At 34.3% G+C, this 12,838-nt stretch overlaps 1 protein-coding gene across 2 annotated transcripts in view; it reads left to right on the forward strand.

Moving 5' to 3' along the window:
* Positions 1–12,838, forward strand: part of row (zinc finger domain-containing protein relative of woc) — a 249,864-nt gene that overhangs the window by 24,549 nt on the left and 212,477 nt on the right. For both annotated transcript variants that reach the window (XM_090404758.1, XM_090404759.1), the window contains one exon: positions 8,636–9,270. In XM_090404758.1, the coding sequence (XP_090260884.1) occupies positions 8,749–9,270 (522 nt within the window). In that variant the 5' untranslated portion in view covers positions 8,636–8,748. The remainder of the gene's footprint in view (positions 1–8,635; positions 9,271–12,838) is intronic.

Genomic DNA, 12,838 nt, shown 5'->3' on the forward strand with positions numbered 1-12,838 from the left:
GGATACAATTTAGAATATAAGGAATACTAAAACAGATGGAAGAGATTAAACTGAAACTGTTAGGAGGGATATCCTCTAAGGGTACCGATTGTAGGTTGTTGGTTGGTCAAAGAATTACATCTTGGGGAGTTTCACATAACCGTAAGTTGGGTTGGTTTTTAAGATCTGCTGCTGCTTCCAAAAAAAAAAAAAAGTCCCTTGTTTGCACTTACAGCATTGAAGAAGGTAGCACAAAGTAAAAATCCTGGAGAATTCTAGTAATGTGGCAGGCAGAAGAAGGGGTGAATATGGAAGAATGATTTTAGTTGCTGGTGATGGTACATGAATCGCATCTTACCAGTGGAAATGTTTAGTGAGTTGTTTGTCAGTGTGTTTCACATTGCCAGGTTAGGAGTAATGTTGAATAGCAGTGAGAAGAAAGAAGAGAGAGAGAGAGAGAGAGAGACTGACAGTCAGGAATGAGAAGAGTTAAATTTTAACTAAGCTTAATATTAAAAATGTTGTAGGATGGGAATATAACAAAGATCTGTGTTTTAAGTTTTGTAGACCTACAAAAGGCATATGAGAAGGTGCCAAGAGAAAAGCTATTCAAAATGCTACAGTTATGTGGTGTCAATGGGGCATTATATCAAGCAATTCTTAGTCTTTATTTGAGTTGTAAGTCAGCAGTTAGAATTGAACGAAGTATAGGAAGATGGTGATGAAGGGATTAACATCTTGTCTGACACAAGATGTTAATGTTACATCTTGTGTCAGAAAATGATGTATATTATCCCCTCTATTATTCACTATCTATATGGATCGCATTATGAAAGAAAGTGGTATTAAACATATCAAAATTTGAGATTGTATAATATAAGCACGTATTCACAACAAAGATATTTAATTAACTAAATATTTTGGTCTGGAAATTGCAGACCATCTTCAGTGGCATTACAAGAATAGTTTTAAAAAATACAAGGTGGAATACTAATAATAGATCATTTATAAACAGAATAAGCTGCATGATGTTATATCACTAAGTATTAAAGGGAAATATTTTTAAGCAGAGACATGATTGAATTAAAAATATTAATTAATAATTTCAATAATTTTAAATAACATAAAATTAATATGAATTAATGAGTTATCCTGATTAGACTTTCTGAGATTTTTGATACAGATATACAGTAATTCCGATTTAGGTTAGGACGATGGAGTAAGGCCTCTATGCTTTCTTTGAACAAACGTTCAAATTTATAGCGGGATCTATGTAAGAGGTGAGTTTTTAACCAAAGGATGTTGTGGTTAGTTTCTATCCTGTGCTGAGCCAATCCAGATTTTTCGGGTTTGTTGTGATGAATGGAGGATTGATGTTCTTGGATTTTTTTTCAGACAAACTGAACGCTCACTAGAAAAAAGAATCCAAGAACATCAATCCTACATTCATCACAACAAATCCGAAAAATCTGAATTGGCTCAGCACGGGATAGAAACTAACCACGACATCCTTTGGTCAAAAACTCACCTCTTACATAGATCCCGCTATAAATTTGAACATTTGTTCAAAGAAAGCGTAGAGGCCTTACTCCATCATCCTAACCTAAATTGGAATGACTGTATATCTGTATCAAAAATCTCGGAAAGTCTAATCAGGATAACTCATTAATTCATATTAATTTTATGTTATTTATAATTATCGAAATTATTAATTAATATTTTTAATTCAATCATGTCTCTGCTTAAAAATATTTCCCTTTAATACTTAGTGATATAACATCACGCGGCTTGTTCTGCTTATAAATGATCTATTGTTAGTATTCCACCTTGTATTTTTAAAAACTGTTCTTGTAATGCCACTGAAGATGGTCTGCAATTTCCAGATATTTAATTAACCAAAATATTTGGTTAATTAAATATTTTTCTTGTGAATACGTGCTTATATTATACAATCTTTATGTCACAAGTTTCCTTAAAACATCAAAACTGGAGATGTTAATCTCAGCTCTTTACTTTATGCAGATGATGTTATACTTTAAAATAAATCCAGTACAAGTCTGCAAGATTTCTTGACTAAATTGAATAAATGTTGGAATAAATTTGATATGAAAATCAGCAATACCAAGATAAAGCCATTGAAAATATCAGCTGCATTGTGAATGGAGAACCTATAGAACAAGTAAAACATATCAGCTACTTAGGCACAATATTTAGTGAAGATGGTGAATTAAATATGGAAATTAACAACAGAATCGACAAAGCTGGTATGGTAGGAAGTCAACTGAATAAATTTATATGGAATAAGAGAAAAATTAGTCAAAACACTAAATTAGTTTTGATTGCCAGGTTAGAAATAAAACACTTAACCAAAGACCACAGATATGAGAGTCCTGAGAAAGATTAGGGCATGAACAGATAGCATCAATGGCAACATCATATTAAAAATGAGGATATTAGGAAAGAACTTGACATTGTTAACATCCAAGAATGGATGAGAAAGATTAGGGTCATGAAAATATAGCATCAATGGCAACATCATATTAAAAATAAGGATATTAGGAAAGAACTTGACATTGTTAACATCCAGGAATGTGTTAGCAGAGCTAATCTGAGGTGGTATGGTCACTTAAACAGAATTGTCACTCAACACAGAATTACAATTGTTTGTAATTCTGTGTTGAGAGGAAAGATTAGCAAAACAAGTGTTTTGCTAATCTTTTGCTGGCTCTGCCAGGTTGGCAGGAAAAAGACTCAGAGGAAGACCAAGATATATGTGGATTGATACAGTAAGAATTGCCTTAGAAGACAGAAATATAAGATCTGACGATGTTGAAGTATTGACAGATAACAAATTGATTTCGAACAAAATTGTAATAGGAAGTTAGTAATGATATAAGTTCTTCATGTAGTACTATCATAATATCCTGTACACCCCTTGTGCAGTACATGTCAGGAATTTGATGATGATGACTGACTATGACTTGGTTGTCCAACAAGTGTGGCAATGGAATGGCCCAGAAGTGCGGAAAAAAAAAAGAAAAATAGTGCTACTGCATAAGGAAGAATTCTTGTCATCGGTGTCAAACTGTAGGCCATTTAGTTAACAGGCATTATGGTGAAGATGTTAGAAAAGTTGGTTAGAGATAGAAAACAAACTTGGATTGTTGAGAATAGAATTTTCCATAGAGATCAGTTTGGTTTGTTAAGGTTTGGTCTTACTTAAGGAAAAAGTTGTTTCGCAATAGGGTATAAGTGTATTAGACAGAGGAAATGCTATTATGGTGATTTTCCTAGATTTTGCAAAGACATTTGAGATGTTGAAATTGAGGAGGATGGGATGAACAGTCAGTCACTTGGTAGCTTAGTTACAGGGAGGTTGATTGATAGAGGCAAGCATGTATGGTGGGAGTGTAACGTCTCAAAAGAAAAAGGTGATGAGCAGGGTTCTGTTATGAGACTGCTGTGTTTTTATATATCAGTGATATAGTTCAAAGTTAGAAAGGAGATGTTTAATTGTTTGCTGCAGATGCCGAATTATAATGTTGCATAATAAGGCTGCATATGGATTACTGTGCACAGATTTGGTTGCTAGGTTTTCAAAATGATGATGAAAATCTTGGAGACGGTCCAGAGATGATTGGCTAAGTTGGTTTCTGACCTCTGGAATATGAGGATTGAGAGAATGCAAATTACAGAGCCTAGTGGATAGAAGGAAGAGGGGAGACATGATCGAGATGTATAAGTTGGTAAGTGGTAATTACCAGATTAGCATAGATTTGATTTTTTGTAGAAAATCCTTAGACTGGGAGAACAAGAGGTCATCCCTGGAAGCTGTATAAGGTGGGTGCAAGTAAGGGGATGAGGAGTAGATTTTTTGCATGCATGGACAGTGGTGGGTGATTGGAATGCATTGCCTGAGAGCATGGTGAGTGCAGAAACAGTGACTGCATTTAAGTCTGTTATTATTATCTGTTGATAATAATAACAATGTCTGAGAGCTCTGATACATGCTATTGCAAGAGGATTTGAATAGGTTAATGTTTTGAGTTAATGTTCCTTAATCATCCAGTCCTTATGATGAATGGGTTTTATCAGTTCACTTTTGTGAAATGTCAAGTTGTACTTTGTCTAGAGAAGATAAGGTGTATTTTATTGGAGAAATCACTCAAGATGCTGAAAGAGGCAAGGGATTTGGATGTGTTGTTGCATAGGAGCTGAACTTCAGGAAACACATTGCTCAAGTCATAAAGATTGCCTATTAAAAGGTAAGGAGATGATAGCTCCACTTATAAAGTTTAATTAGTCCCTTAATCATCCAGTCCTTATACTAATAAGGCACAGATCAAGTGTGACCAGATCTGTGTACATATCTAGTCACCTGAATATCTGGGTAATAAACATTAGAAAAGGTACAGACATATATGTCTGTCTCTAAAATATTTTCTAAAAAAAAAAATCTAAAATATTTAAGTGCAAGGACAGATTAAGAGAATGTGCTCAGCAGAACTTGCACTTAAGAACAGCAGAAGAAGAAGAGCCTGTCATATAGACTTAGGGAAAATATTGTACAAGGTAGCCAGAGAATGAGAGATCATCCTTTGTAACTGGATAAGAATCATAAGAAAGTGAAAAATTATTTATATTTTGCATGTGTGGTGAAGGAGCAGAATGCATTACCAGAATGGGTGGTGAATTGTCCAGTGTTGAATATTTTAAGATATAGCATGAATGTTATGATCTATAGTGTTTGGACACAGGGAACTAGTTTGTAATTCTGTGGAGATTTGAAATAATACTAATACATTATTTCACCTTGTGTACTTCATGACAGTTTTGTTTAAGGATTTTCCCCTCCTACACATTATGTAACATGTGGTTCTTATTTTGATGATGTATTACAATTACGAAGAAAACAAAACCAGTTGAAATTCTAAATAACAGCTATAGGTGATGTGGAGAAACAAAATGAAGAATAAGACAATACCTATTGTCCAACATTAGGTTCTATTAAGGAAGAAGTGGAAGAATTTTTCAGATCATTAAAGAAGGCAGCTGATACAAAAAAAAAAGGGGAGGGGGAAGGCTGGTCCTTGTTGGAGATATAAATAGCAGAATAGGAAATGAATATGAGACATAGAAATATTTGGAAAATTTTGAGAAAAGGACAAAGCTAAACATAATGGTAAGCACCTGCTGAATTTCTGTTCAGGGCACAAACTAATCATCACTAACTAACATGTTCCAACATAAAGACTTGCACAAATATACATGGAGAAAATATACAAGGAATAAAAAAAAAGTCTCATTGACTACATTATTGTGAATAGTGATATCTTCAAGCTGGTTTGGGACACAAACTATACAAGGTATTTAAAAAAGCAAATGATGACAATTTAGTATTGAGCAGAATAAAATTTAATATCATATTGAAAAGAAATGGCAAGAATATAGAAAATAAATATCAAGAAGGTGGCAAAATATTCTGGAGGTTGTTGAAGAAGCTTAGGAATGGAGGAAAGAGTGCTGTAAAAGGAGTTAGAGATGATAAAGGTGACATGAAAACAGGAGAAAAAGATATCCTTGAAGTATGGAGTAATTACTTGGAAAAACTGCTAAATGAAACAAGCAGTGATGACAGCACAGTGGTAAAAAAACACTGACCAGGCATGCAGTCAGGAATACATATCCATACTTGAAGTAGAAAAAGCCATCAAAGGCTTGAAATGTGGAAAGGCAGCAGGAGTAGATGATATTCGACCAGAAATGCTGAAGTATGGTGGTATAAGAGTCTTACAGTGGCTGCACTGCATAGTTCAGAAAGCCTGGACAGAGGGACGAATTCCTGATGATTGGAGTAGAGCTCTCACAGTACCCATATATGAAAAGGGAAATAAAACTGAATGTGAGCATTACAGAGGTATTTCCCTAGTGAGTGTTCCTGGCAAGATCTATGCAAGTATACTTGAGAAACGGTTGAGAAGAGTTGTGGAAGAAAAGCTGGGTGAAGAACAAGCTGGCCACATTCAGGCCAAATAGAGGCTGTCAGGATCAGATCTTCACTTTACGACAAATAGTCGAGAAAGCATGGGAATATAACAAAGATCTGTATTTAAGTTTTGTCGATTTGGAAAAGGCATATGACAAGGTGCCAAGAGAGAAGCTATTCACTATGCTGCAGCTATGTGGTGTCAATGGGGCCTTATATCAAGCAATACTTAGTCTTTATTTGAGTTGTAAGTGAGCAGTTAGAATTGAAGGAAGTACAGGAAGATGGTTGAATGTTAAATCTGGTGTGAGACAAGGATGTACATTATCCCCTCTGTTATTCATTATCTATATGGATCACATTATGAAGGAAAGTGGTATTAAACATATCAAAATTGGAGATGTTAATGTCAGCTCTTTGCTTTATGCGGATAATGTTGTACTTCTAAATAAATCCAATACAAGTCTGCAAGATTCTCTGACTAAATTGAATAACTGTTGTAATAGATATGGTATGAAGGTCAGCAATAAAAAGACAAAGACAATGAAAATAGGCAGAAGCATTGAAAATGTCAACTGTGTTGTGAATGGAGAACCTGTGGAACAAGTAAAACATTTCAGCTACTTAGGCACGATTTTTACTGAAGATGGTAAATTAAATATAGAAATAGACAACAGAATCAGCAAAGCTGGTATGGTGGGAAGTCAATTGAATAAATTCATATGGAATAAGAGAGAAATTAGTTGGAACATTAGCTGTATACAAGACAGTGTTCAAACCAGTTTTAACTTATGGATCTGAGAGCTGGGTCAGAAGTAAAACACTTGACCAAAGACTAGAGACTGCAGATATGAGAGTCCTGAGAAAGATTAGAGGTACGAACAGATGGCATCAATGGCAATATCATATTAAAAACGAGGATATTAGGAAAGAACTTGATATTGTCAGCATCCAGGAATGCGTTAGCAGAGCTAATCTCAGGTGGTATGGTCACTTAAATAGAATAGGAGAGAAAAGATTAACAAAACAAGTGTTCTCTGCCAGGTTTGCAGGAAAACGACCCAGTGGAAGACCAAGATATAGGTGGATTGATACAGTACAAAGTGCCTTAGACGATAGAAATATAAGATCTGATAATGTTGGAGTCTTGACAAGTAACAGACTGATTTGGAGGAAAATTGTAGATAGGAAGTTAGTAATGATGTAATTTTTTCATGTAGTATTATCATATCCTGTACACCCCTTGAGGGTACATGGCAGGAATTTGATGATGATGATGATGATTGAAAAGAAAAATGTGTAAGTATTAAAAAGAATCAGAGGTGAACTGTGGACTTAAGTATATAAAGATTATTGGAAGAAAAATGGAGTTTGAAAACATTAATCAAACCTTGCCATCAAAACATATTGATGCAGCCAGAGAATATGCAGTGAAGTTGTCTGCAAAGATAGAAAAATCAGAAAGAAGAAAGCATATTATAAGTTTCTAGCAAATAGGTTGGCAGGTGCTCTAAGAGAATATCTTTAATTGAAAAAAAGAAGGGAAAGCAAAACAGAATAACAAGCTTAGGAAGACTTTGTTAAGAATATAGAAGATAAAATATCAGAAAGTTGCAAAATATTTTGTAGCTATTCAAAATGCTTAGAAATGGAGAAAAGAATACTGTAAAAGGAATCGGAGACTATAAAGGGTGTATGAAAACTGTTGATAAAGATAACCAATATTCACTACTTGTATATGAGATATAGGACTTCTGCATTACTTTAACCTTGATATCTCTTCTTGGTCTGGCTCCCATTGATGAGGCCTCAGTAAAAGTAAAAACAGTCTAGGTAGTGGTTAATGTAAAGTCATTAGCCTCTATATACAAGTAGCTCTAGTCATTAAGAAACTTCACATGCAAACATTGTTTGTCTACACATGGATAAAAGATTAAACAAGAATGTAATTTCTTGTTATTTATAATGTAATTTATAATTCAGTGAAAAAACTGTCTACAAGAGTGAACACTATCTTCATTGTTGTTCGTCATCTGTTATGGATCACATTATGAAGACAAGTGCCATTAAACTTGATATTAAAATTGAAGATGTTAATCTTGACACTTTACTTTTGCAGATGATGTTATACCCCCTAATAAATCAAGCACTGGTCTGCAGGAATCCCATAACTAAATTGAATAACTGCTGTAATAAATTAAAGAGCTGAGATTAACATTTTAACCAGGCTTTCCTATCCTTTACATTTTAAATTGTAGTTGGTAGACATCATTAATGCTTTGATATCATCATGGAATGACAAATTAAATAGAATAAGAAATTATGTACCATTATATACTGGATATTATATTCAGAGAAGCATATGGTCCAAAAGTGTACTCGCATGTTAGTGTATGACTTTGATCAATCGTTGACATGGGGTGTTACTTTGTAGTTGGGATGAAATATCAAATTAAGGCAGTGGTTCTTTTTCAAGTTGGGTTGTGGTATATAATTTAGTGGATAGATTTTTGTATATAATTAAAAAAAAAAATATGAGATATAAATTTACTGAAAGCAAAATAATTTCCTGTTTTGATGTGGTGGTACAAAGTTATATCTAGAGTTTTATTTTGTAAAAACTGTATGCCATTAGTAATTTTTATTTTTTATTTTTACATATAATTTTAGATTTTGAAATTGGAACTCTAAAGTGAGTAAATAAAGACAAAGAAGGTAACTGGCCTTATATTCATTGCTGATGGGTTTTTTTTAAAATAATTTCTGAGTAACATATTTTCACAATGAAAATTTGTGTAGTTGCGTCATGTACAAGTAATTCTCTTCAGCATCCCGAATTAATATTTCACTGTTTTCCAAAAGATCAATTCCAACGAGATGAGTGGGTTGACATTTTGGGACTGAGAGAATCAGAAGTAACTGATCATACACGAGTCTGCTCATTGCATTTTAAACAGCGGGATTATTATCATAAAAAGAAGACATTGAAGCTTACTGCAGTTCCTTGTGTACGTCTTGGTAGTAAAAAACTTTTGCGTGATGATAGTGATGATGATTATTTTCCATCAGATGAAAGTGATAGCATATCAGCAGCAGCAGCAGCAGCAGTATCACCACCACTGCAGCCGCCGCCGCCGCCACCACCACCACAATCATCATCAACAGTAATACCAATAGCACCTGCACCACAAACACAAGTTCGAAGCTCAACAGAACCATTTGTTTTGAAGATAAAATCTGAACCAGAACCTTATGATGAGAGCAATGATGAGCCAATTCCACTACTGGAAATTCCTAAAGTTGAGGTAAGAAAGTTTTTATATTTACATGAATAATTCAAAAACTATTGCTTATTTTTAACTACTAACTCTGATCTTTTGGATTAATTTCATATTTGACACAGTATGTTTCTGTATATTTTTTTTTTGTATAATATGAATAATTTAGAATACATTTCATGTATTGTAATGTCAGAAGCATCAAGAGTACAGAGAAAGGTGAATTTTTGGCATTGGTTAGTGTGACTTAGCTAGCAATTATAGGCATAATGGTTTGGCCCTCTTCTGTCAACTAAATGCCGTTTGATTGATAGTGAAGGATATAGTTAGATGGATATTTATTTTCATAGGGGAAGGGGCAAAGAGAGAGATGGAGAGGATATTGATATCATTGCTGAAAGCAGAAAAATTGTAACCAACTATAAGTTTGGCAAGAAGGTACTTGTAGGTCATGAGATACAGTTTATTTGGTGTAAGATTTATTTGTTTATTTGGTCAACAGGACAAAATATGTGCCTAGTCTATGGAATAAAGGAAGATAGCAGTCATCACCAGCAGGTTTAGCTCAGTTACATCTTTTTTCTAGCTACATTCCTACAACTATAAGAACAAAGATGGGAAAGAGGAAATAACATATGTGGAGAAGGGGAGGGCATGAAATTTATGCTACCGATAGAAACAGCATGTCAGAAAGGGGGATTCAGGGATTGACAGTGTTGGTTATGTGATAATATCAGAGAATTTGCCCATAACCATAGTTGCCATTTTGCCTCACTATGAAGAGTGATCATGCAGTCTTGACCTGAAGGGTGGCCAAGATCTAGATTTACCTCTTCTTAGCACCGAAACTTATGATTAAGACAAATTTTGAAAATCAGATTTGGAGCATTTGAGCGAACCAGTATCAGACTCGTACTCAGTCAAGAGGATAATTCAGGTCAGGGTTAAATGAATGAGTGCCAAGAGTGGGGGGGGGGGGTTACAATAAATATAAGAAATGTGATGATGAACAGTCTAATGCATTTTAAGGAAGACAAAACCAGATTATGAGAGAAAACCACTGTATCCTGTGACTTAGCTAGCAATTATAGGCATAATTGCTAGCTAAGTCATATGTGGTAAGTAAAAGGAAGGATAATCAAATGCAGATCACCAGAAAGTGATAGTTGAATTCCTGAGTGATCAACTGTATGAGGTATACCATTGTGATGGTGATAAATGCATTCAGTGATACTGCAGGCATCATTGTGGGAATAGAGGTGGATGAATTCAATACTTAGGTTATATGAAATTATGAAATCTCAGTGTAAACACTGCTATGGGATATTGGCTTCTGTTTTATGAAAACGGTAATCAGAATTGCCTTTGACCAGACATTAAGTTTATTCATAACCTGGCAGACTCCCAAGGAAGTGAAAAGGGCAGAATTGCAGTAATTTACTCAGTTTCTTTATTAAAAGGACTTTGATTGAATAAAGGAAAAATGAAATCCATCTGGTATCTTGTCAGGTGCTTTTTTGCATTTGACATGGCATTACACGGAACTGTATTACATAAATTAGAGTAAATAGGAAGGAATCTAAAGCTGGTGACATCGCAAAGAAAGTGGCCAATATATGAACTTCAGAAAATGGTGTATGACAAAGCAAAATCGAAGGGAAGACAGGTTATCCGTAGTGTGCCTCAAGGCACGTTACGGATAACCTGGATAATTTGGATTCCGGTTGTTTAATTTGAGCATTAATGAACTGGGGATGATTCGAATAAGAATAACCAGATATTTGCTGATATTACTAAATTGGTTAATGCAATAGTAAGATGATGTACAGATCATAATCTGTACCTCACTTTTCAGATCTTGGAAACTTGCTCTTGATAAGAGTGGAGATAATGTGCATCCTTGCCTTACACACGATTTTTCATCAAACTATCTTCCTATATTTCCTTCAATTCTAACTGCTGATTTACATCTTAAATATAGACTATTATAATTCTGTATAATGTTTCATATATCCCATATAATTTTGTAGTGTTTGAAAAGTTTTTCTCTAGGCATCATTTCATATGCCTTAAGAACACATCCTTGTATTATTTCCATCATATCTCAATTATTTGTCATAAAGTGATAATCTTAGTAAGGGAATACCATGAGTAGATATATAAATACAAAATTAATGACAGAAAATCTCACATAAAAAGATTTTTTTAATAGTATAATTTTTGCCTGTGTGTTACAGGCATCTTCAGTACATGTTAAGCTCAAATGAAACAATAACTGACAATTCCAAAAAACGCCACCTAAGTAGCTAGTGTAAGATAACTAAAAAGGTCAATAAAATTTCCTAGCCAAAAAAACTATATATACAATAAAAAGTTAGGAAAGATTAGCTGATTTGTAAAGTACTATCTCCCATAAAGGGGATAGATGTAAACCATCAAATCCGTCTAATTTAGGAGAGTGGAGTAAAGTTTCACATGCTTCTTTATAAAGCCGTTCTACGAGGAACCGACTTTTGTGAAGGACTGTTGTCTTTTTCCAATGAACTCTATGTCTGGTTAAGATGGCATGTTCTGCAAGTCCAGACTGTTCAGGTTTAAGGTACTGAATATAAGACTGGTGTTCTTCTAGTTGAATAGAGGCAGATCTTCCTGTTTGTCCAAAATAAGATAATCCACAAGAGCAAGGAATCTGGTAGACACCTGGATAATTAAGATGTGGAAGCTTGTCCTTAGGAGAAGTGAGAAAGGTAGAGACCTTTCTGATTGGTCGTAAGGTAACAAAAATATTCAGTGGTTTTAAAACGTTTGCTATACATTCACTAATGCCATGTACATAAGGGATAGGAATGCACACTATTTCTTCTGTATTTGAAGAGGAAGACATATTAAAACTACTCAAAGCTCTTTTGATGAAGGAATTCTTGTATTCATTAGATAGAAAGGAAGAAGTAATATATTGCGGTTCTTTCTGTAAGAGATCGTCTGAAGAACAAAATGAGTTGTTCCTTTATCTGAAAGTATTGAATTACTGCAACAGAAATTTCCTTCAGACATTGTAAAAATATTTGATTTTGTAATACATTCTGGCTATTTTTCCTTTAAAAATAAGTTGTATCAACAAATTGAAGGAACAGCAATAGGCAATCCTCTTTCCCCTGCTATCTACAACTTCTTTATGGAACATTTTGAAAAATGTATCTTTGACAACATTTCTCCGAGACCTACTCATTGGTTCAGATATGTCGATGACATTTTTGCTATTTGGAATGGCTCTTCTGATGAACTTCAACATTTTCTCACGAAGTTAAATGCACTTCATCCAAGAATCCAGTTTACCCTTGAAATAGAATCAAATAAGCAGTTAGCCTTTTTAGATCTTCTAATTCTTCGCCAACCAGATGGTAACCTACATTTCTCAGTCTATAGAAAGAAGACTCATACTGGCCATTATATCCATGCTGAATCTCATCACCATCCCAGTCAAAAGGCAGGAACTATTAAAACACTGGTTCATCAGGCCAACTTCTTTTGTTCTTCAGACGATCTCTTACAGAAAGAACTGCAATATATTACTTCTTCCTTTCTATCTCATGGA

This window comes from Typopeltis vanoorti, chromosome 15 (genome assembly GCF_054136105.1).
Source record: "Typopeltis vanoorti isolate ZY-2024b chromosome 15, IOZ_Tvanoo_1.0, whole genome shotgun sequence".
Classification (NCBI taxonomy): Eukaryota; Metazoa; Arthropoda; class Arachnida; order Uropygi; family Thelyphonidae; genus Typopeltis; species Typopeltis vanoorti.